The sequence below is a fragment of the Ornithodoros turicata genome, chromosome 4 (assembly GCF_037126465.1).
Source record: "Ornithodoros turicata isolate Travis chromosome 4, ASM3712646v1, whole genome shotgun sequence".
NCBI classification, from domain to species: Eukaryota; Metazoa; Arthropoda; class Arachnida; order Ixodida; family Argasidae; genus Ornithodoros; species Ornithodoros turicata.
Window position 1 is genome coordinate 52313454 of NC_088204.1, and position 26262 is coordinate 52339715.

General features: G+C 45.5%; 1 protein-coding gene across 3 annotated transcripts in view; it reads left to right on the forward strand.

Annotated features, from left to right (window-relative positions):
* Positions 1-25749, forward strand: part of LOC135391543 (ATP-sensitive inward rectifier potassium channel 12-like) — a 111875-nt gene extending 86126 nt beyond the window's left edge. For all 3 annotated transcript variants that reach the window (XM_064621836.1, XM_064621835.1, XM_064621837.1), the window contains 5 exons: positions 7743-7955; positions 14204-14704; positions 16051-16425; positions 22502-22764; positions 24752-25749. In XM_064621836.1, coding sequence (XP_064477906.1) covers positions 7743-7955; positions 14204-14704; positions 16051-16425; positions 22502-22764; position 24752 — 1353 coding nt within the window. In that variant the 3' untranslated portion in view covers positions 24753-25749. The remainder of the gene's footprint in view (positions 1-7742; positions 7956-14203; positions 14705-16050; positions 16426-22501; positions 22765-24751) is intronic.
* Positions 25750-26262: the final 513 nt, after the last annotated feature.

Here is a 26262-nt window from a genome sequence, read left to right on the forward strand (position 1 = left end):
GAAAATGGAAAACCGAGAGGCGATCCAAAAAGTAGAGTAGAAGATACCACAAAATGTATTTGAAATAGAGTACAAATACTGCCCATAAAAATTATTGAGTAAGATACCAAGATAGCACAAATAGCATTTAAAATACAGTATACAATACCCTAAGGACGTACAAGCCTGCCTGGGAGTAGCAGAATTCGTCAGGGCGATGCGTTCGATTTCTAGCTCATTTCATTTCAACAAGCTTCAACATTTTCATTTTTTTTTCACATTTTTCACATTTTTTTTTCACATTTTCATTCAACAAGCTTCATTGAAATAAGTTTACGTGAAAGAGGAAAATGTGGTATTGTTAGTCCTGACCACGTCTGGTCTGGGTCTCCAATACACGGACAGCAATCACATTAGAAAAGTAGGACAGCGAACCTCGCGAAAATCTGGCAAGGCCATGCTAAAGGCCAAGCGAATAGTGAGGTAATAAAGGTGGAATGTCGAAATTACCAGGGAGCTTCTTTGCCAAAACATAAAAATTGTGTACACACAAAAATTGTGTGAAGGTTTCAGGCGATCGCCGTGTCTGTGACAAAAAAAAAGAAAAAAATCTTCATGTCGGAGAGGAGAGGGAAAGGGTAAGCGGCGACAACTGCGTACGAGTAGGGGAATCAGAAGGAAGCACACATTAGGGAGTTTTAGCACATCGGAAGCACCAATAAAGCTCACAATAAAGTTGTTGTTGTTGTTATTGAAGCTTTCCGGGCAAACAAACCAAAAACAAAAAGGAAGCCCAAGATCAGTGACGTGATGCCAGCTACTCCTAAGGAATTAGGTGCTTGGCGTACCATATTTTCGGAACCGTTATAGTAAAGACTCAAATCTGCAAAATCTCTTCTAATCATCCCAATCATTCTCAACCTCAACTAAAAAAACAAGGCTGAGCAGTGTGACGCTGCAGGGACACCGACGCACCAAAAGTGCATGTTCCTGACGCTTGTACCATTGCGATACTTGAAAGTTGAACGTCATGAGCTGCAGAAATGTCGAAATTGTCGAAATAAGGGGAAACTACATGCGGGAACCACAGAACCCACTAGAAGGATGGCAGATCGAGGGAATATAGTGAGTTTTAGTGTACCGTGCGCTATCGTCTTTGTGTACGTATGAAATAGCGTGGCGGTTCCGCAGTTCGCGAAGCTCTCTTTATGTTTTCAGCATGCGCAGGACCACTAACTCTATCTCTTACGTGCGCAAAGGTGATAGCGTACGATGCACTAAATCTCACTAGTAACGAAGAGTCTCGTCAACCGCAGGACATAGCAGCAAGCTCTCAGTAGTGATACCACGAAAACCGTGTTCTCTGCCGACGTCCCTCGAAGTCAACATTCGCGTCGCGACTTCGCGTCGGGCGTCAAGAAGTGTGAACTAGGTACATCCTACCCGACGCCTACCTGACTACTTTTCCGATTTGCCAGACCGATTTGCCGGAGTTCCACTTGGTGAGTGAACGACTGATCTCTCCCGTCGCCTGCAGTTTATGCTGATCCGGCGCCTTGATCATGCCCTTACATGGCAGAGGCCATACAGCATTAAGGGATCAGCTTTAATAACATTGAAGGAGAGATAAGACCCGGGTTAGCTGACTGTACAGTGTTGGGCAAAAGTTTATGGAACACTTTCCGGCGCGTTCCTTCCTCAGAGTAACACGTTAGCAGCGAATGGGACCGTACAGACTTAGACATGTGCCTAAGTAACCCAGTCACCTTTTGTCTGTACGGTACAATTCGCTCTTAGTGTGTCACTCTCAGGAAGGAATGCGACGGGGCGTGTTCCGGCGCACGTAACTTTTGTCCAGCACTGTACATGGCGCAAAGGAACACAGAGACAAGGAAAAGACGTACGAAGAGACGTTGTTGTCACGTGTACGTCTCTTCCTTGTCTCGGAGTTGCCTTCCAGCGATTAATAACATTCCTGCAAACATATAACAAACATTTTACAAACAAATTTGCAGACCGTCACGGAAAATGTTGCAACGTTTAGCTGCAATGCGAAACGTTTCGTCAGCGTCAGGAAAAATCACTAACAGCTGCCCTTGAAAATCGCAGCACCTTCCGTGAACCAGGATGTCGAACCCGAACCGTTATTTTTGCCGGAGATGAACCTGCATCCCAACCCAAATTTTCATGACTGTGTTGAACCCGAACCGGAGCAGAACCGTAAAAAATAATAGCGGTAACCATTTCGCAACTAAATGGTTCGGACATAAAGAAGTGATCATAACAGTTTCTCTGAATTCTCGAACGAAGCACGTTGGAATTTTCATCGCACGTCCATAACATGAATTTCATAAATTTTCATCTATGAGTTAAACGAGGACGTATAGTACTTTCAGCGTCATTTTAACACGTTGAAGCGCAGTTGTCCTTGTGAGCGCCGCGGCTAGCGCCCCACGTACGTGCTGCGGAGTCTACACTTCAGAGACGAGGCCCCACGCGGACGAATGAACCAGGAATGGAGTAAGCCAGTTATGTAGCTCTATAGGACGAATATGTGATTAAGTAAGCATCCAACATTTCACTTTACACGTGAGCAGTAAAAATTAAACAAGAAATTAAACAAAGTGAGAAACATGAGAAGTGGAGGAGGAGCGCACACAGCACGGTGCCTGTTTGATTGGTCGTGGTTTGAAAAGGAAATGCAGTTCTGTTTATTGGTAGTGCAGTTTGATGCCTTCGTGTTGTGGATTAACTAGTACACTGTTGTCAGCTCGGACAGAGTAATGCTGGCAGGCTTATTTTCCACATGTTTCAGTAGGGTTTCAGATCGGTTCACGCATCGAATGCAGTGTGCCGGCAAGTACTGTCGTCTATGTAACGCTGTCCATCTTATTAGGCTTGCTTTAAGTGTATCTTGTCGGCACTGTGCGTGTGAAAAAAAGATATTTCGGGAACAGAAAGTCGCAGGACTACACCGCTCCATCAACGTGGACTCATTCGGAATAAGTGTTCATCCATTTCTCCATTCTTTCGCTAAAGGCAGCTCCTCACCGCTAAAAACGTCAATGCAGAAAACTGCAGTAAGCTACTAGCCACACATTTCCTGATAAAAGCAGTTTTATGGAATATATAATATGGAAGCGTTGAACGGGTTAGCGAACCGGTTCGGGGCTGCGAACCGGTTGGGAAGGTGGCCGGACCGGAACTGAACCGAACGAAATCAGAGCAACGCGAACCCGAACCAAACCCGTGTTTTTTGCGGTTCGACACCCTGCCGTGAACGTCTCCATTTCCTTTGTCTTAATGCAACAAAGTACACCAACCGAAATTGCATAGGCTGACACAACAATTACAATAAACCTGACTGCCTCTCCAACCCCAAAGCAATAATCAAACGCTGTCCTTTGAGTATGGATGCCTGTGCGCTACTTTCTTTTTTTCTTTTTTTTTTCGTGGGAAATATTTTTGCCATTTCGGGCAGAATTGCCTCGAAAATTGATTTACGAGAGATTAAATTTTCGGAAGATGTCGGAAGCACTGTTTTGGTGTTAAGCTTACCCTAGCTCAGAAGTCCACTTTATAGACCAGGTGACATCCCAAGGAACGCGTCCGCTTGTGTGATTTCGGTCAGTTGCGGTCCGTCGGTCAGTGGTTAGGGTAAACAAGAGGGAGCTTTAGTAAGTTGTTAAAGCGTGACTCTTTGCCAAGAAGATAACGGTTCAAGGCAGCCTTTAGACTACTCGTACGCATGATCTACGGTGTTTAAATGAATCACGTCAATTCCGTTTTGCTATTCGATGCTATAATGTACTTCTACCAGACGGGTGACGTATGGTGGTACTACTAGTCCGTATAAGTGAGTTTTGAATTCTACTGCTACAACAAGAAAAAAGAAAAGAAAAGAAGGAAAGACAAAAAGCAAATTCTGCAACATCGACATGCACCGTACATGCGAAGTAAAAAGCGTCAAGCCATTCAGGGAATCCGAACCGGCTAGATGCACTCAGTAGTCGGTCCCATAACTAAGCCAACACAAGTGTTGTTGTTATTTTTTTTTCTATCTTATTTATGTTTGTTAGTTTAGGGAATAGCAAACCGGCGTGCTGCATGGCTGATCTTTCCCCTTTTTCTTTCTCTTTTTTTTCTGCCAATCAATTCCCCCCCCCCCCCCCATGACATACGTTTTCCGTTGTGGGTAGAGCTTGACCTGATGTGTACTGTACTGTAGTGATATCATCTCTAGTACTTGAAACATAATGCTAGTCAGCAGTTGTCGGCCATAGTATAGAACGGTTAAGTACAAGTTACACAAATAATTACCCAGCGTTACACCATTAAAATGAACAATTGCACGTAGAGTAATACACAAAATAAACGACTGATAAATTAATAACAAACCAAAAAGCACACACAGTGCATCCATTTTCAGAAAGAAAAGTAATAATTGCCATAATTGGGCTACAATAATAATTCGGGGCTTTCCGTCACGAGAGAAAAGAAAAGTGAGCAATACAAAAGAAAAAATAGCTAAACAATAAATGTCGCGATTGTTGAACGTAAAAAAAAAGAAGAAAAAGGTGGACCTGTCTCTAGCAGAGCTTCAGAGCGCGTTTCGTTCAGTGCATGTGACCAATACTGATAGCAGTTCACCGGGGGTGTTGAAATGGAAACATGCCAACTACGGTGAATCCTACTGCCTTGAGTGTCAGGTTTGGAAAAGGGATTCTGATGGTCTATTTTGACATCACCGGTTAATACCTGAAAAAATAGGTTGAAGCGCTGAATCTTTAAACGAACTGATATTCGTTCGAGACCAAGGCATAGCAGACGCAGATTATCACAGGCTGTAGGAACAGATCAACAGCAACACAGATGACACACACAGCAAGCCATTCAACACGCTGCAGTCAGTGTTGCCACTCTTTGTCTGCTTGGATTCGCTAAATTTGGCTTAAAGAGTCGCTAATACTCGCCGGATTTGACTGAAAAGTCTCAAAATTGCCAAGATTAAAATAGGCGCGTTATGATAGCAAAAATTACTGTCATTAGTAGCTTTAACGAATTATCTATCTTCTCGTGCATCGAGTATCATATTTACTCGTATATCGAGTACTGGATGCAGAACGTGCACTGACGGCTGTAGAAAGCAAAAAGAGAAAAAGGGGGATAGTAGATTGGATTACATCAGAGAAAAAGAAAGGGAGATTATGAATTCAGCAACTGTCCAATAGGGGATTGTAAACATGTAAAAAACAGCCGCATGACAGTAAGGACTCGAAACTCATTCTCACAGGCTCCTTCACCTCTTTCCATCTATGTATGTGTGAATACGTAACACAAATAAATTTGAAAGAAAACAACAACAACAACAACAACAAAATGCTCTCTTGTAGCATGTGGAATTTTGTGCAGAAACGGGTTTAAAGGTTTGTAATGATTACAAGGGGGAACGCACACCGGGAAACAGTCTCTTAGCCCGGTTTGACTAGGCCTCCCACTCAAGCTCATTTTCGGCATGCACTTTGACGCAGTTTGCTCTTGTTTCCACATTCTCTCAGACCGACGCCATGGAATATTCGATACTACACGAACCAATTGTTACCGATATTTTCACCGTTGCTAAAAATTTCATGATCTGCTGGAGGAAGTCACTAAAAAGGTTGCTAAACTCAGTATACAAAAAAGTCGCTAAACCGACCAAAAGCCGCTAAATTTAGCGACAAAATCGCTAAAGTTGCGACACTGGCTACAGCTTCCCAATGTTAGATAAGATATTGATGTCCCAGGCCACGCCGCATGCAGTCAGTTTGGTCGCACAGTTACTGTGGCGCAGTTGACCCTAAGGCAGTGCTTCCCAAACTGTGCTACCTCGCGACCCCCATCCCCCTGCTTTTCGCGATTCCGGAAGCTCTTCGACTTCACTGCATGAAGAGCAATATACAGAATTGACGGTGAAATTTAATTTGACAGTAAATATAGTAAGAGTGAATCAGCTGTTCTCAAAGCCACCGCAAACGGAGCAAACGGATGCAAGCAGGAATGACTGTTGTTCTTTACTAAGTTGCTTGTTTGTTAGACTTCGATGTCCGCTATCACGCGTTTTTTGTGGCGCAGAGTAGTGGACAGAGCATGTTCTAAGTACATCAGTTGCTTTTTCGAGTTCCCGTGCTGTTTAGCGACCCCCCGCTGAACCTATCACGGGCCCCTAGTGGGGGTCGCGGCCCACAGTTTGAGAAACACTGTCTTAGGTCCAGAGCTTCTTTGTTGCTTTGGGTACCACATCAAGTACATATTTATTCCGACGGAGGTCAGAAGCGGTAAAAAACCCCGAGACACCGTTTGGCTGACCTTCCCCCCTTTTTTCCCTTTGGTTTAATAAATGATAGATTGATACCTGTGTGATTCCTGGAGCTCTATACCATTTAGGGAGTATAATTTTATGTCTGCCTTTTTCCTCTTCGTGTATAATGGTGTATTCAAATGTATAATAGATACATTTTGATCAGAATTGTACAACTGTTGTTTGCTGTGCGAAATACTTTGTACAGCTATTGGAATTATTATCCATTTGGCACTCCAAGACCCAGGTGGATGTGATCCCCTGGTGGTGGTTACTTTTCTATCAGCACACCCTGTTGCCAAACATGCGAAAGAACACGTAATCCCGAGGCGGACTGTGAAAGAGCTTCTGTTTGCGCTCTTACGCGACGAAAATATGTAGTCCGAAACCAATTAATCGCTAGGAAAAATATGTAGACGCGATGATTTTTTTTGCTCGGGGAAGTATGTACTGAAGATCCCTTACGGTGTAGTAGTCACGATACCGTCACGATACCGTCTCACGTGTATTTTGAAGGTTCGTAATTTCAGGGAATTAATTGTCATTTTTAGCTAATTAATGAGCGCGTGCATATCGATTTCACGCTGCATGACTGATGGATGATACGTCAGAGGTGCTTACAAAAAAAGAAAGTTTCTTGAAGGTGGCGCCGTGCTCAAGTTATTCGGCCCACGGATTTATCTGTGTCACGCTCTATGTATATATATATCAGGGTCTTTTTCCAAGAATGCTTCACATTGTCAATTACGGTTCGTCATGCCGGTTACCTTGCGACTCAACAAAAGTATGACTGTCGATCAGAGGCTCCCAGGATCTGAACATCCAGGGCTCGCTTGCACGAAACTCTTTGAGTGCAACGCTCAGTGTTGCACCCAAGCCTATTGCTTCTCAATGGACTTGAGTGAAACATTCGTGGAGTGTTGCACTCAAAGAGGGTCTTGGTCAGGTCCCCACGTGTTAGATACTACGGGATTTACACATACTATAATTGACAATGTAGCCCATGTTTGAGCCGAGTGTAAACGAAGGAAAGTAACCAGTAACGTGGCTAACGGTTACCGATTTTTGTACCTGAATACGTTACCAGTTACAATTTTTTACAACGCAACTAAGTCATTAGCAAAAAGTGCTGCGTTAGCAAAAAAAGTAACCGGTTACCGGTTAACGTGTTACGTACAACTTTGTGGAACGTGCCTAATCTCGACCTCCTCTGCACTACCTTGCAGGCAAGTTCTGACCCAGCAATATCATCTAATCATAATCAGCTCACTAATTCTTTGCAAGGCAGTAGGCAGAGGTCAGTATTGAGGGCAAACAGCTGTTGCACATGATCATTTGTGTGCGTTTCGTGAACCCTCCCTACCACTACAGCTCTGGAGCTGTTATTGCTTTAAATAACGATTAACTTTTGTTTCTCATTCAGGGCATGGGGGGGAAGCGTCCACCTCTCACCAAGCATCTGTCGCTCAACGGGTTTCCAAAGTGCGGCGAAGGGGAAGGAGGGGATTCTCCGGCAGTTCGCTACCAGAAGGCCAAGATCATACCCAGTAGGGTACGCAAACGGGTGATTTTCAAGAATGGATCAGTGAACCTCTCAAAAGAACACGTCTACAAACGGTCACAGCGCTACCTGCAGGTAAGCGTCGCTTCGTAAGCCATATATATGCCATATAATAACATATCGTTGTAAGCGGTTTAGATGAGGAACCGAGAAAGCATGGGGTAGCCTTATGGAAACTGTAAACAGAAAGGGAACTGGTAAAAGCAGCGGGCACTTCGGTGTTACAGGAAATGATGAATTATGGCCTGTGCCGGATCTATACAATATAGTACTTACTGCTGTCAGTGCGTAACGGTACGCACTCTCTTCGATTTCCAGTGAAATGGTGGTGCCCCAGGATTCGTACACATTCGGAGGAATGTTATTTACCGGTATGTGACGACTGCACGCGTTGTGCACTAAATGAAGAAACATCAATGTAACTACTTCCTTGTGCTTTAAGATGAGACTCGGAACTCTATGCAATACGTTTATTGACATGCTAAACTGACCAAAGCAAAAATAAACAGCATAAAGACCTGTAATGATTGCTTTATTCACGGATAAGTTGACGATTTATGCTGACCCCCTTTCTTTCCCCAGTACACACTTTAAAGGAACTGGAAAGTGAAAAATAAGCTCAATGTTTCAACATGTAGAACTTGTCCTTGTGATCCCTTGAGCCCGAACTTTTAGGCACGAAAAAAAATTGTCTTATGCGCCTATAAAAGGCGATTAAAATGCCGATTTAGGCACTAAAAATAGCATTATAGGCGCTATACATTGCAGAGTATTTCGTCTGTAGCTCTGGAAAATAAAGTGAATAAATCAGTTCTCCGTTACAAGAAGAATAAGGCAAATGGTGGCTGGCTGGCATATGGCAAGTTGTGACTGTTTTTCAAAATCGTTTTGCTGCACGAAATGCAAAGTTTATCCATCCTGCTACGGTCAGAAAGCTGCTAGCCATTGCCACTGGTTCCACGGCACTTTTCAGAAGGTCTTCTTGCGGGCAGCGGATTGGCGATATGCGAGATGGGCTTGGAGCACGGTCTAAGGCGCACATTTTTTAGTCTTCCAACTTGTCAAGTTCACCCGCAACTGACCTGCAGTCGTATCTCATATATATATAGATAGATATATAGATATATGGCAAAAGAAAATTAGCAAGAGCTCTTTGGCTGCACGTATAGCATATGTTTGTAAGTCAAACGTCGCCATGCCAATACTGGACAGCTGTTTCGGCCTTCTTGGGCACGTGATGCCTCCCGTCAGGGTGTCCTAAGACACCTCTGAAAGCCCAGTGCAAAGCCTGTGAAGTGTATATAGCTTATAGTATATGTATATATTTTTGTATGTATATAGTTTATACACTTCAAAAAATTACTGGCTTGCTGAATTACTGAATTACTGGCTTGCACTGTGGCATTGAGCAGTGCTCAGTCACCCTCCCAGGTGTATATCGCTGGCTCTGCGACCCCTGGTTTGCCAATTCCGAACGGTGCGCAGCTACCCAGAGCTGACGAGCCGCAAACACGGCGAAATACGTGTCCTCTGGTGCTGTCGCATCGTTCTATGAGTATCTGTTTCTCTGCGTGCAGCCATAGAAGCCGTCTTAATCTGTAATTTTGAATTTCAAACACGTCTAGTGTCATTTACTTGTTTCTTTAATGGCTTTTTTCCCCTCATTATAATTCACTGACTTGCACTGTGGCATAGGGGAGTGCTCAGTCACCCTCCCAGGTGTATATCGCTCGCTGAGCGACCCCTGGTTTGCCAATTCCGAACGATGCGCAGCTACCCAGAGCTGACGAGCCGCAGTGCGACTGTCGAAAGGTCGACCGTTCTTTTAGAATCTGTGTGTTAAATTACCCATTAAATGAATTAGTTTTTGTTAACTTTCCTGTAATCTGTCGTCCACGTCTTATTATTTTACTTTTATTCAACTTCATAGCCGTCTGATATATTTACCTCTTTGACCTATGTATATGTATATATATATATATGTATGTTTACAGTTTGACCGTGCACTCCCAGCCGAGCACAGCTGTTTCGTCCTACTTGGGACTCGTCAGCCCGGCGTAGGGAAGTGACACGATCTTGGGTCGGTGTTAACAGTGCGTCTCGGCGAGACGTCAATGTTCCACGGTGACGGCGTCACCTGTGGTGGCCACAGTGCAAGCTAGCAAGTATATATACAAAGGGAAAATAGCCGAAGCTCTGTAGCTGCACGTTGAGCACTGTTGAGGAGCACTGTTAGCGCCGACCCAAGATCGTGTCACTTCCCTACGCCGCGCTGACGAGTCCCAAGTAGGACGAAACAGCTGTACTCGGCTGGGAGGGCACGGTCAAACTGTAAACATATGCTCAACGTGCAGCTACAAAGCTTCGGCTATTTTCCCTTTGTATATATATGTATGTATGTATATACAGGGTGTCCCAGCTAAATGTGAACAGATTTCTTAAAAATATGTATAACACTTTTTTCGGGGTGAAGGTTCTTTCAATATAGCACATGCTGAATCGCACTCCTTAAGAGCGCACCAGCAAACTCCTAAGACAATGTCCTAATTAACTTTCAATACTTAAGTTTCTAATTATAAAAGCTACAAGGTCGTCCCAATGACAGCATCTGGTCCCGTCGGGCACCTGATACGCTAGCCGTTTTGAGAAAAAAAAAATCCGTTCGATAGATTGTCCGCAAAAAAGCGTGAAGGAACACCATTTTTTTCTTCATTTTGTTCATTGCGCATCTCCGGAGGCGCGGCTTCCCTTCACTCCTAGTGTGAGAGGGTGAAGGAGCACAGTGCCGCCTCATGCGTCGAAGGTCGGCTTTAACTTGCTGAAACAAAACAAAAAACAAATGTATCCGGTGACACTATCAGAACTGCCCTTATCTTGGGTTGTTTGTAAGTGAAACGTCGCCATGCCAGTACTTGGCAGCTGTTTCGGCCTTCTTGGGCCTCATGAGCAGTACGCAGGCAGGCAACATTTCAGCGGATGGCGTCAGAAGGTCACGTACACGTGATTCCTCCCGTCAGCGTGAGCTAAGTCACCACTGAAAGCCCAGTGCAAAGCCAGTGAAATGTACTAGGAAGAAAAAAAAATAGCCGAAGCTCTGTGGCTGTACGTATAGCGTATGTTTGTATGTCAAACGTCGCCATGCCAGTACTGGACAGCTGTTTTGGCCTTCTTGGGCCTCATCAGCAGTATGCAGGCAGGCAACGTTTGAGCGGATGGCGTCAGAAGTTGCAGTTTCTGTTTTAACGTTTTTCCAGCACGCATGGGGTGATAGTGCGGTTTTTGGCCCTCGCACATTGGGGATGAAGGAAAGACGCGTCTCCGAGGATGCGCAATTAACAAAATAAAGCAAAAAAAATGGCGTTCCTTCACGATTTTTTGCGGACGATCTACTAAACAGATTATTGTTCTGAAAACGGCTACGATATCGGGTCACCGAAAGGAACACATGTTCTCATACGGACAACTTCGTAGCTTTTATAATTAAAAAGTTAATTAACGATTTTTAGGTCATTAGTCATTTGACGATGGAGCAACATATGACCAAGAACCTCCTCCGGCCCAGAGATGATAGAAGTGACAACAACATGTCTATAGCCCTTAGTTTTTTAATGAAAACTATGTGTCACCTAAAAAAAGACACACACCCTCTATACACACACATACATGCATACAGGGTGCCTATTTCGATACAGATTTTCATACAAAACTATAAGGGCTATAGACATCCTGTTTTCACTAGATATGTTGTCGTCATCTCGCCCCAGCATAATAAGCGATTTGCATACCATGACGCTTCAAAAATTCAATGAACTCTTGGCCACTGGTTACAACATCACGTTTCAATGGCCACGTAGGCGTGTATGAAAATACCCGAGCAGACGCAGTAGCGAGACGCCCTGGGTCTGATGACACTTCGGGCCTGGCACCTCTGCCCCTTACAGCCTCCACATGCCGTCTATACCTCCGCCGTCGGTGCGCCACATGTCCTCAGCAGTTCCGTGCCGAAACTACGACTTACAACTCATTCCTACGGTCTGTCGACCCATTGATGGAGTTCGTCATCACTTGCCACCGCAGCGGTCAAGAAGGATCCCTTCTCCACCGCCTACGACTCAGTTGCCCGTACACCCTCACTTCTCTTCAAGATGGGTCGGCTAAATTCACCAAACTGTAATGTCTGTGGAGTGGAAGCTGACATCCCACACCAACTCCTGTATTGCCAGCAGCACCTTCAACATAGAGACACCCTCCGCTGCCGTCTGCTCCACATTGGCTGTAACTACGTTTCGTTGCCCGCTCTTCTTGGCCCCGTCTTGCACCCCAACCAGTGCATGGGCTGTCACTGCCGCTCTGCTCGGTTTTCTCCGAGTCTCAGGACTCGTAAACTGCATGTAACGTTGTGCTAGTGTTTATTCTCTTCTTTCTTTCCTTTTCCTTTCGTTTTGTTTCTTTTTGTTTCTCTTTCCTTTCTCTTTGTTGCTTTCTGTTTTTCTTTCCTTCCTTTGTGTCGATTCCCCTTTTTTCTTTTTCTTTTCCCTTCCTTTTCTTTTTTGATTCCCCTTTTTGTTTTTTTTCTTTCTCCTTCCTTTTCTTTTCGTTTTCCGCTTCCCCTTTTTCTTTTTTTTCGGAATAGCAAGTCTGCCCTTTGCGTGGCTAACCTCTCCTTCCTTTTTTTTCTTTATAAACATATCCCCCCCCCCCCTGTTTTGACTTCTACCATCTCCGAGTCAGCGGACATTCTTGGCCATGTGTTGCTCAACCGTCGAATGACTCATTACCTGACAATAGTTAACCCTTTAATTATAAAAACTAAAAGGTGGTCCCAATGAGAACATCTGGTCCCTTCTGTCACCTGATGTCGTTACCGTTTTCAGAAGAAAAATCCGTTCAGTAGATAGCATTGCATGGTTAGAGACTTCAGACAGCTCGGAGCGTCAAGGGTGCTCCACACCCGTTTCCTTGCAGACGAATTTGCCCAGGCCAATGAGAGAGCATTCTCAGCTTTCCTTTTAATAAATGTAAATCCCCCCTCCCATTCTCATACCGTCGGTTACCTGTCTGTTCCAGACCATCGGGACGTGTACATTAAATTGGGGCGTGGTAATAATTTGCTCTTGAAAAAAAATTTCGCGCAGTTGTTCAGGATATTGTACCTGACGAATTAAGCACGGGTTTGTAACCCTGGGCTGTCACTTCCTTGCTCCTTTGAAATGACTTTGAAATGCCACCAAGAGAGGCTATGTGCGTCTTTCTGAAGGACTGTAACGTGGACGCTTCAGGGGGGCGGGGGGGGGATACGTAATAGCCCTGCTAAAGATTGAGCATTTTTGAGCAATCTAACATCAACGAAAAATTTGCGGACTCCAAGATGCGGCAACTCTGAGGCGCAACTAGGCTGGCCGTCTGGCACGTCGTGGACAGCTGCAATGTGTGCTTCGTCATCGAAGGTGCCCGGGGGGTGCATTTAGGAAAAGTAGGACGTAAACCAGGCATCCGTAGACACCGCCCTGATGCCGCGTCTCGAACACATTACGATAGCAAGTGACTTTCACAGCTTTCATCTTCTGGTCACTGTACTATTAATGGCGGAGGAGCAGACGACGCGGAGAGAAAGGCCAACAGACGGCCCACGTCGCGCGCATATTCTTACAGAGAACAACAGTTGAACCGAACTGCTCAAGGGTTGCTGTTATTCTTCAAAACAGGTCTAATAGTAAGTGTAACCTATCTCAAATGCGTTACGTAGTGCTTCAATATCACATGATATCTTTACGCTGATCCGGGGAGAGACCTCCCTTTTTTCCCGTGGCGAACGTATGTGGACGCTGCGATCGCGAAATTATAAGTCTTTGAAATTCGTTCGTATTAAAAATAGGAACGATTAGGACGTGATGGCTGGCGTGTGTCATCACAATGTTTTGCGTGGTGGTACATAAAAATGTGGTGGTTACATTTCACTTTACGGTCCCTTTAACTTCTGTGTGTTGAACACTAACCGTAGAGGCTTCGAGGCCCGTGCATTAAAAAGACTTCTGTAAAGAGATGGCTACAAGTTTATGGGGATACGTGCCGTAGCCAAGCTGTATTGGGCAATGTCAGAAACCTCGGGTTGGAGGGGGGGGTGCAAAAAAACAGGAGAGGCGCAAGGAAATCTCTGGTGTTGGCACTTCACGTATTGCCAACGCTTCAGCGCGCTCGGAACCTGTTGCATATATTTGAAAAATATATATCAGTTCGTGGCTTTGATTGCGTTGCTTTGTGTCACTGGAAGTTCATACGGAAGAAGGGGTGCACGCGTCTTCTTACTTTGCTTTTTCACGTAGGATATATTCACGACCCTTGTGGACATTCAATGGCGCTGGAACCTCATGGTCTTCTCCATGGGCTTCATATTGAGTTGGCTCGTGTTCGCCATCATATGGTGGCTCATCATGTTTGCTCACGGGGACTTTGACCCCCACGAGGGCGAAGACTGGACTCCATGTATTGTGGAAGTGACGTCATTCACGTCTGCCTTCCTTTTCTCCCTGGAGACGCAACACACGATTGGTTATGGGACACGTGCCATCACACCCGAATGCCCTGAGGCTGTGTTCATCCTCTGCATGCAGTCCATCACTGGTGTAATGATCCAGTGCTTCATGGCGGGGATCGTGTTCGCTAAGCTGTCCAGACCAAAGAAGCGTTCGCAGACTCTGCTCTTCAGCCGTAATGCCGTCATCTGCCTTCGTGACGGTCGGCTCTGCTTGCTCTTCAGGGTTGGAGATATGAGAAAGTCGCACATAATAGGCACCAACATTTCGGCACAGATCATCAGACGTAAGGTAAGCAGTGCATAGTTTTTGCGTTTTATTAATTAGGTTTCGTGCATCTGAGCTTCAAGTCTGAACTTCAGGTCTGTAAGAGGTCTGCACTTGATCAGACCTGATAAAGTGCAGATTCTACATGGAAGCTTGAAAACAAAACTAGATTCGCGTAACTGTTCGAACTGAATTCTGACTACCTCCTTCGTGGACATGACGTCGTTTATATATGTTGTCTATTTATATATTGCCTCCTTCCTATATAAGCACAACTAATGCGTTGTGACAGGGCTGTTACAAAATACTTTTAGAGGACTAATGCTGTTTAAATGGGGGAATGGCTGTCAAGCACAAAAACACATGTAGAGAAATGTTGATTATACGGCCCGTTGGGTTATATGGATTATCCACGTGTACATCGCATGAAGGGCAGTCCAATGGGCCTAATGCGCTCCGTTCTCACAGGGAAGACTAGCAATATTCGGGTCGAAGGCTCCCCAAAGTCTTTCTGGAAAGCGCTGCTACCTCAAAAAAATCGTTCAACACGTTACGTACATCCACTCCGCATGTTGTTAATACAGTTGTGAGACGGTGACGGTGCCCTATGTTGTGCCGGATAAATGTAAATGACGGTTAATGGCATCGATGTGAACCTCCTTTCCAAGTTCTACTGCAAATGGGATAAATATGCAAGGGGAAATCGGCAACGCGAATTCCGAATCCTATTCGGCTGTGACATCAGGCAGGCATCTCTGCCAGTGAGGCAGCCGCGGGGGCGGTCACGTGGCTCCGAGATTCAATAGGAGCGGCCGAGGTGCGCTCCTCTGACGTCAGAACCTGGCGGCGAAGCCTGTCCAAGTGTTTTGTATTGCGCTCAGATACATAAAAAATAATTATTTTTACATCGGTGCAATATGTGCATGTTGGAATGAGCAACAAATAGCAGTTATATTGTATGGTGTAAAATTTACAGCTGACCGCTATATAGTTCTTTGTATATGCTTGGTGGTCCTATATTGTTAAGCTTGTGCCTGACCACTATGTGTTGTGCTTTAGCTGACCAATTTTTCTAGTGTTTCAGTCAGTGCTTTCCTCTAATTAATCTATAAATCCGTATTTGTATGTTTGGATTATCTTGACTTCTCCTATACTTACATTGCACAGTTCATTTATCTTCTTTCAGAATTCTGTGAGTTCCATGAGTGTATGCGAGTCTGTGCCACCTCCGTTACGTAATGCCCTAACCGGGCCTGTAGCGTATGGCCACATAAATAAATAAAAGTGTTCCAACCCATTAAAGGGCAACTGATGTCCATGTTTGTGTTCATGGCTTCATCTTCATGTGATCTTCATATGACTCCCACCAGGTTACAGCAGAAGGCGAAGTGATTCCTTACTACCACACCCAGCTGGACGTACGTTTTGATGCTGGCACAGACAGCATCCTTTTTATCTGGCCGGCCACAATCGTTCACGAAATTAACGAGACTAGCCCCTTCTACCACATGTCTGCCGAGGATGTCCTCCGTGAAAAATTCGAAATTGTCGTCATCCTTGAGGGCACTATCGAATCAACGGGACAATCCATCCAGGCACGATCTTCTTATCTTCCATCTGAGTTGCTGTGGGGACACCGCTTCGAGCAGCTGGTTCGCTTTCAGAAGGATTCGTCGGAGTACCTCGTTGACTACTCAAAGTTCAACAACACCTACGAAGTGGAGACCCCGCTTTGCAGTGCTAAGGTAAGTACTTCGCTGAACATATTCATCGTGTTTGTTATGTACTGTGTGTGACGTATGGAAGAAGAGGTCGAGTAACATATGGCTCGGACTCTCACGCATTATATCGCATCGTTATAGTGAACTAGCTCACCAAACTGTCATTCTCAGCATACTGGCTGTTCTATTCTCCTCTATCACATGAGTCGACAGGATAAGCCCTGAAATAGTGAACACCAGAAATAGATATCAGAGTTTATAGCTGTAGGGTTACCTTTTTTTTCGTTTTCGGCTGTTATAATTTTAGGGTTTCATTTTTTTCCGTTTTCGGCTATTATAATTTTTGAGACCTCCCGAAACGCAATAAAAAAAGAGTATCAAACTAATTGACGGTGATACAAGTTTGGATTCGCTTATAACGTCATGATGTAGCAGGATAATTTCTCAACGTCGGCCATCTTCGCCCTGCCTCGTGATACATTGGAAAATACATTCGACAAAAACGAAAAACCTCTTTATAACTCAAACGTCGCCATACCAGTACTCGAGAACTCTATCGCCCTTATTGGGATCTCATCGGCAAGGCGCGTACAGGAAAGTTACGGGAAGTGACGTAAGAAAGCCACGTGGAGCGCCAGTTGTTCTCCCGTGAGGGTGGAACCTCTCCGCATAATTCCAAAACACTACTCCGTACAGCGGATCCCGCTGTGTCTAGACTTAGCGGACGATAGTGATGCTCTGACAACCTAGGTTGGCGTGACGACGCCGAGACGCTACAGCCTTCTGTGTGGTCTCAAATACTGAGGCGAAAGAATGCAGGTATATTTCGTATTATTCACTTCTATTGTTCAAGGTTGCTATTCGCCTATAGAGAGCGAACACTAGCGGCGGTTCGGTCTACCGTTTCACGTGATGCTTTTACATCACGTATTGGATAGATTCTTAGGTATATATAGGTGGAATTCTCCGAGGCTTCTGCACTTTGCTTTGATAGTTGTTTCGTCTGAGAAGTTTACAGTGATGGTTTTTTACTGTTCAGTGCTGCAGTGCAAAAATTACGCGACTGAAAAGGCTTGTCAGACTCGACATGGGAAGAGCAAATAACCGTCACCGTCTGCAGCACTTTGCAAGCACCAGTCGCTAGCCAGTGCTCGAGTTCACATTGAGTGAACCCAATTCCGTGTGTGTGTGTGGGGGGGGGGGGGGATGGAGCGATGTGCTGCAAAAAGAAAAGTATGGCGTACACAGTTCCGCAGCTGTGGATGATGTACAATGCCAAAGGCGACGGTCTTGAACTACGTCTTCGTCGGGGATGACAAATGCTGACGCGGACTTGCCATTTCGAGATGCGCCATCGGAGTCAGCGGCGGTAGAGGTGGAGAACTTGGCGTCTACGAGAGCATAAAAATGGGCTCGAAGGACTTGAGTTGGAACCTGAGCTCTGCGGACCTGGAGGTCAAGAAGACGTGCGAAGGTGGGTGGCACAGGCATATACAAGGGGGCGTTCGGCGGTGTGACAGTCTTAGGCGTGAAGCCGGCGAGAGCGTGGCGTGTCCTCTGCGCCACGCGATGGAAATCACTTTCAGGACAGTATCGAATTTTCCTGAGGAGTGGGTGACGGGGAACGTGCGCACGCAAACGTACGAAGTGTCGAGCCGTTTCTCACTCACGTAGGACCTCCACTGGGAGTTCTCCAGGTTCAGCACCATTATATGCGTACGTCGCACACGCAAAACAAGCACTCGCAGAGCTATGCGTCGCTGTTCAACGCATAACACATGTTATGCATTGAACTGCCAGCATTTGGCAGTGTGACATTGTGACTCCTTTCCAAAACGAGGCGCTTCGCAAAATGTTCTTCGAAGGAGATATCTGCTGAAATGTTACGTCAAATTGCGCATTGTGTTGGTCCACAACTTCCGATTTTAAGCTTCGAAACTTCGCAACCATGATGATTCCCCTATTTGTTACAGTTTTTGCTGTTACTTTGGCACCAGCCATCTTGCCTGACTGGGCAGAAATAATCAAACAGGAAGTTCTTGCGCTCCTAATGCTCGTGGTTTCGGTGTTGTTCATTTGCTTAGAAAAGTACGTGCCCGTCTAGGAAATATTTAAAAGTAGAGTGGCTGTAAATAATAACTGACTCCAATGGTCATGTCCTCGAAAATCTTCAGTTAAAAGGTGATTAATGGACTTCAGGTAATTAATTGATTATCTCCATACCCTCTCCGACAGGCTGTGGGCCTTGCAAGAACGGCACCAGTGCTTCTCTCATAGCTTTTTCTTTTTTTTGCAAAAAATATAACTACTAAAAGGAAACACCATGTATAATCAGAAGTTCTGAGATGGTGATGCAGAATACATTTACATCAGAGCCAATTTCACAGCTTCATCTTCATCGACTGTTGGAATATCGGGACCAGTACCAATGGAGAATGTGTATTCGTTTCTGCGTATCGAGTACGTGGTCAACAGAAACAGTGGCACTTCGATAGCCATGGTAAGACGTAGGGAATTGTCCGAGTACGTCGATACTGGTACGATTCCGCGGAGGGCGTGGGTTGGAGCAATGCCTGAGCTGGTGACGTCATCTACTTACGTCGTTGACAGGCCTCCCATTTGCATACGTACGACGTAATGAACCGTCGCATCCCAAACTAAACTAAAAAAAAAAAAAAAACGCCGAATGACTCTACCGTACGTACGGGCAGAACCCAAGTGGTCGAACGTCGCATCATTGTGAATTTTGCGATGGTGGTTATGACGAAGGTGAGATAGGAGGCTCAAGAACAAGGAGATATGGGCGCCCCGAATGGATCAAAACTATTATTCCAGAAGAGTACATAATCGCGGAGGACGAAGTTCCACGAGCGCCGAGATTCCCGCGTTGAGAGCAGGGCCGTTGATACAAGAATCTTTATGATAAAGCCCAAATAAACGGCGCGACGTTGTTCTTGGGCAAGGTTCGCTGTTATTGGGTCTGTAGAGACCGATATATTAGCGAGCTCAAAAAGAGATGTGCGGGAGGTCCAGAGACGAGCGTCAGCGTCCTGCTCTGTTTGTTACCCTCTTTGCAGACCGTAGAAGGAAAGCCGAGCGAGATAGTTTCTATAGTGCTTTTATCTTTGCAAGCCGTCGAAGGCCATGGTGGTCTGTAACTACATGTTTGTGAGTGATGTACAAAGAGTTACCTCATCTTTTATCTCCGCTAGACATTACGCTTGGCATACCCGAATGTGCCCATCAGTATCAAAGAGCGTGAAGCATCCTTACCGTATCAATTCCTCGCGTAACCGTAGACTTGAAATTGCGTCTTGCGAACGGTGAGGAACGTGCTGCTATATCGAACTGCAGCATCATAATATATGCGTTTGCGTACTGCAATGACTTCTATGCGGAATGATGCGTTTTTAATGTGAGATTGGGCATTTTCCGTGTCGAGTTCGAATTGCGCGGTTGTTGTGCTCCGCTATTTACTTCGAAAGGTCAATTCGTTACCTTGACTGTCAGGAAATTACTGTGTGAAACGACTCTCTTTGACTGCCTACTTTTCTGACGTGCAATGGCGGATCACGTGCTGGGTCGCCGCTTCCACACGGCATCTGCAGCGGTTCACCTTCACTTGGCTGGACCTCGCATACGCGCTGTCGAAATGATTGATATGGTTTCTCATACGATAAAGTTCGATGTCAACATACTCGTTCGATGTCAAATACACATGAGCTCCGGCGAGAGAGACTTGAGACTGAGACTTGATACCGTCAAATGCCGTCATTCAATCCCGCTATGGAGAACGCGGAAGCACCTGCTTCCATGAAAGGTTTGTGAACTATGTCTGAAATTTCCAGTTATATGGTCACGATTCATTGGTGTCTAAAAATCACAGTTGATGATTTCCCAGCACACATTTGATCTAAATAACAAACTACTCAGCTCCGAAGGCTAACCAACTTTTAATTGCGTAACATTTCTTTAACGCACTTTTGGCCCTCGGGGAAGCATTGCGTCATTGGAGACGGGGTTCATTCCTCGGTAATTTCTTTATTGGGTCACCGGTTCAGCGGGGAGATTTTGAATTATTAGACGATATTTACCAGATCGGAAGGTCTTTAAAATAACGGTTCCGAAAATGTGATAACCCAAGCACCTGATTCCTTTGTAGTGGCTTGCATCACTCGGCTGATCTTGAACTTGACAGCTTCCAGCTTGCTTTTTCGTAAAGCGCGTCCGATGTGCAAAGCTCCGTAATGTGCGTTTCTTTGTGATTACGTGATAGCACAACGAAGGAACCATGGGTGTGAGCGACCAGATATCTTGTCGTTATGATGCGTCGCACAGTTTGGGAACTACTGGCATAGGCGATGCGGAGTATTCGCGCATGTATATAATTAGCGGATGTGCCGGGTGTGCTGCGGCGGAGATGCGCACGCGGTGACTCAAAATGCGGAGCGTAAGCGGCGTGCGGCCCATAATGCTACGAATGAAGCTTAAAAGCGTGGGATTAGTGGGCGAAGAAGTCGGTGAGTGTTCTCTCCCTTGTACCTTCTGTTTGTGCGCTTTTTGTATTATAATGGAAGGGTGAGGGGTAAAGGAAGTGGTGTGTGACAAAGCATGCCGTCATTACACTCGGCCAGAAATGCGCACCAAAGAGTACAGTGACTTTAACAAGAAGTGAACCCGTTTGCAGACGAAACTCGTGTTTCCGCACGAGGCCCATATCGGGCAGTGTTCGGACTTGCTATTGCGCCGCACGGGAATCATATACGGTGACAGCGCAGGGACCATCGTCCGTCTGCCTCAATGCTATCGCATTTCGTACGTGTTTGGGGTGCGCCAAACAGTAGTAGGAGTCCGCCTGGCCCTATAACTAGCTGCAGAGCATCTATGCTGCTCTCATATATAGCTTTATCGTTAAAAAAATTGAATGATTAACAAAGCCCTTTATAATTATATTTAAGGATCGATGGTTGATGCAGCGGTTATCGCTTTCAACGTTCAGTCATAATCTCATCAGAAGTTTGCTGAACACTGAAGGAGGCTCGTCGTCTGCGTGCCACGGAGTATTTCCATGACGATGAAACTTGAGCTCGGGCACAACAACTAAAAGGCGCGGTGACATGATTCTATGTTCTACGAAAAAACGACGACAACGTCCGCCTGTCCGCCAGCTTACCTTAAGCTAAAGTTACTGTACAGGGTAAAGTGCCGCCATCCTCTGCCGCGACCTTGCCGCGACCTTGCAGCAACAGTGGTGGTCGTAATATGCCAACGCTACGGCCGTCATTGTTGCTGAAATGTCGAGGCGGGAAAGGGAAAGGATGGCGTTACTTTCCCCAATCCAGTGGCTGCTTGCCACCACATACTGAAGCTGTCATGAGATCTTCCCTGCACTGCGAAAAAAGAAAAAGAAAGAAAGAAAATGGTGGCGTCAGATTCCCCTTATGGGAGTAAGTAGCTTGTGCATTAGCACACTCTCTTTTGGTGTCAAACTTACACCTTGCAAATGGAGTTCCAGTTTACTCTATTGATAGAGTAACCAATTATAACTCATAGTTCAAGGAGTAACTATGACACCAGTGCCACGCTAGCACCATTAAACGGGTTCATTCCAGAACTTATAAACATGCTCTGGAATCGTCCATGGTATTTCTTATGTGTTTCTTTTTGCTTTTCTTGTGTGCAGATCCACTCGAACTTCGCTCGATGCGACGTGAAACGTAAAAGGAAACGTTATAGTGGTACACAAGAGGGATGGGTGTGAAGTCATGCACTGCCACCTGGAGGATGGGAATTTGGGTACTCCCAAAGAACTACTTATCAAAGAAAACGTGCGAGCTGTCATGAGAGGCGTTTATTGGGCAGTTCCCTCGAACGCGGTAAACGCCGGAAAAAATGGTCGATATTTCCGGTATAATGCCGTTTCCGTTACTGTTTCTGTTACCTTTGCCTGCAAACATTCAAGAGCGTGTAACATAACCTTGTGACAGTACTGTGGCTGTGATGCAATTGCTACTAATTGGACGGAGCCTTACTCTGCTTCATATCAGTCATGCGTGGGTGGCGGTCTCCTAATATGAAGCAATAATTCTTGTAACTGCAGGACTTCTACGAGTACCAACGGCTCTTGAAAAGCGCACCCCGGATGGTGATTCCCAACAGTACGAACTTGCAAATGGACGACAAGAACAACCAACAACAGTCGCCAGTGGGCGGACAGCAGACACCAGTCTTCGCCTACCCCTACATGTTTCCAAGTGGATCAGTGAGCAGAAGGGCCATTATATCTGCTGTGTCCCCATCACAAGAGTCCACGTCACCTATGGTGTCGCCTTTTCAGTCACTACGGATTTCAAAAGACATATGGTACGTAAAAGACAACTCTTGACGTGATTTTACGAGACAGATAATGCGAGGCACCGCATATTTTGGGATTTTTGGTATCAGTGGTGGGCGCACTACCAACTGGCCTATATTTTTTCTTTTTCTTAGCTAAGTTCATTCTACGATCAAACAGGTGAAAAATATATCTACAGCACCGATATCCCCAGGAAAAAGCAGGGGACGCACTACGACCATCATCAATGTTCCTTTCTGTGTTCACATGCAAGACTATTGGAATGCAGACCTGCATTCCTATATCAGGAGGCGTCCTATATCAGAGAGGCGTACACTGCAGTCACAGCTTGTCACTCTTGGCTGCCGCCCGTTCAACTTGTCGAGCATAGTCAGCCCTTGGGACACCGCGGCCCACTCCATGGCCACAGGGCGGCCTTACGTCATGTAGTTGGCTTTTTTGAGGCGACACGCCTAAAGGGCTCATTGTGACCCCAACAGCGCTCTCGGACATTCTCACCATCACGATCACGATCAGGATCAGGATCGCCATCGCCGCTCCGATCATTCCCGTCATCTCTCATCGTCGTCGCTCATCGTCGTCATGACTCATCATTGTCACCACTCATATTAGACCCCCTAGCTATGGGGTAGCGCTCCACTCAGAGAGTGGAAAACCTCCCCACTTCATCATCAGAATATATCTGTAGTTGTTGTTGTTGTTGCATATGAACAGAGAATGGAAAACAGCAGCTTCTCGCAGCTTCAGTGCAGGTGGCATCCGAATTGCATTCTCCCTAAGGCACTCGCTCTTTAGTTATCCTTCCTATGGATTAATCCTCATCGCTGGAGAGTTTCTCAAGGTTCATGAAACTCGTTACATACAAAGCCTTCAAGGCAAAGTAGGTTTCCGCTGTGGATTAACCTGGCACAAGCAGCGGTGTTTCACGACCGCGATATGAGCGCGAAGGTGCCGTGAAAGAACTCTCCATGATTATTATTGGCTCCGATAGGTTGCACCAGAGACGCACTCCACCGAGAAGGGGACGGTAGGCAGCGCATTGAGGCCTATGATATCAACCTTAAAAGTGTCTCGTCCCTCTACCTGACAGCATTGCAGCACGCGTAATCTATCCCGCATGTGGCATGATTTGCGGTGAAACCAAATGTATTCGTTCACTGAGTAATATTACCTTCGTGCGAGCTCTGGCGCCTCACGCTTTTTCCTGTCACGAACAACAACAAAAAAATTATTTTTCTGACAATAACTGGATCATGCCAACAATTAGGTAAATACTAGCTTAAATGACACAGGTGCGGAAGCAATATTTGGTACTGATCGGAGAAGAAAAAAAAAAACATATTATGAAGTGTTGGCTACGTCTTGGCTTCGTGGGGTACGAGATTGGCTACGTGCAGCTTTTGCTATCTGGCAACCCTGGTTGCACTAGCGAGCGTTCTTGCACAAATGCGATGCTGGTAGCCCACCTGTGGCAAGATCCCTCCATAAACACCTGAACTCGTACAGTGATCCAGTAGGACTGAAGGAGTGAAGTTGAAGTTCCTCAGTGGTGAACGTGACCCAATGTGAGATGTGCCAATAGGTAGGCTCGCTACGCCGCTTCTACGTCACACTGTGTTTCTTACGTCACGGCAGCAAATCTCAGCACGTCTTCAAGGCCACATCGATCAGCACAAGGCTGATCTTTCATGTTTGTAGAGTGAATTTCGCAGTCATAAGACAATGTTTAACTTCAATATTTTGCGTGGTCACTTCTCATAGACTGGCTGATTAATTGGAAAGGATTTCGAGACAGCAAAAATCTCATTTCACCGTTCCTTTAAATAGTTTGCCTCTTAACAAATGTCACCCCTGACCTTGTCACTTTTCGGACTACTACTCTCCCCCACTCATTTCCGGTTCGGTTACATAATACATGCATGTACATTGCACATGTGTGTAATTTCCATGCTCAGTGCATAGCTATTAATATAACCATGTAACTCTGTGTTTCAGACACCTTGTCCAAGCCTTTTGGTATAAGGCGTGCGACGCTCCACACAGTCGTCTCTGCTTAGCGTGACCTACACACTGTCTCTGGAGACCCTGCACATTTTTGGCGCGCCTCAACCATAAGCCTGCAAACAAGGAGCAATATGACAACAACAATCTACCATAACAGGAGAGATACTCAAGCTACAGTATCAGTCACAATGCACATACACAATCTCTTCTTTTGGACAATTCGCTCGATATCACGAGTGCTGGGCGAGAGGAAACGTCGTAATATTTTAGAAGTGATACCACGTACCAATAGTGCCTGCCAGTTCATAGCCTGTGTATAGTTTTAGTGTTTTTTTTATCTTCCCGCATTTCTTGCACCCAGGTGTTGCAGTGCTGAGCGAGAAAAATATGGTAAAACAGCAAGTGCAGCACCAGTTCTTATAGTGGCTATGGCTGTTAGCGAGCCAGTGGAGACCTGGGATAAAGAGTAAAGTTTTTATCTGTATTTCCTGTGTAAATAGTGATGGCTGTCACAATACGATTTCCCGGTCGCAATATATTTATAGCTGCTTTCCTTGCTGAAGAAATTCCTTGCGTACTAAGCAAGATGGACATAGCAATAAGCGATTGTTATTTTTGTGATTGTAAATAAGTACTTTTAACAGAACGTCATTTATTGGTCTTCTAACAAATGGCTACCAACATAATAGAGACCGCTGTGGCTTGCATGCCTAACATTCCAATGCAGAACAAGAATACACTATCCTAACTATGCTAATACCTAGCTCATAATTCGTTCACTTGTAGGTGAACTTGCTCGCCTAGAGACTAAACAAGAGCAATAATAAGGACAATAAAAATGCCACCTTACATCAAGAGAGCTTCGCCATTTCTCTGTCAAAACACAGAGCTCTGTTCGAACAGCAGTCTGCCTCTTCAGCTGTCTGCAACAGTTGTGCGTATTTTCCACGATAAAAAATGCTTTTTGTAAATAAATGGAATGGAGAGCATCGCTTCCCGTGTGATTACGGTAGAATGGTTTCCACTTGACTCATTGAAACCATTCCTTCTGCAGCAGCAACTTCTAAGAAATTGTTCATGGGTTCAATTTATTGTGGAAGGTCTGACTTTGAGATAGGCGCACTCCTGTCGTACCAAACACATACCTAAATTTAACCTCGTTTCACTAAAGGAAAAAGGAAACACACAAACACGCACACAAAAGGGGCCTTAGAGGCTGGTTGGGATGGCGATGGCACGAAGAAGGCTCAAGAGGGTAGTCGTAAGCGCCCCCCTGGTTGTGCGGGACCGGGCCGAGCAGGGTGGCCAAAGTGACGTTAGGGTTGGCAAGTTGGAAGTGGCGTTGGAGGATGAGGTTTTGTGAGAGATACCAGATGCAGGATAAGAGGTAGTGCTCAATGTCTGCTTCCACACAACAAGTTGTGCCATTAGGGGAGTTCGTGTGGTGTGGTTATAGAGGAGTGAGGGTGTCCGTGCAACATTCATTCGAAGACGATGGAGGA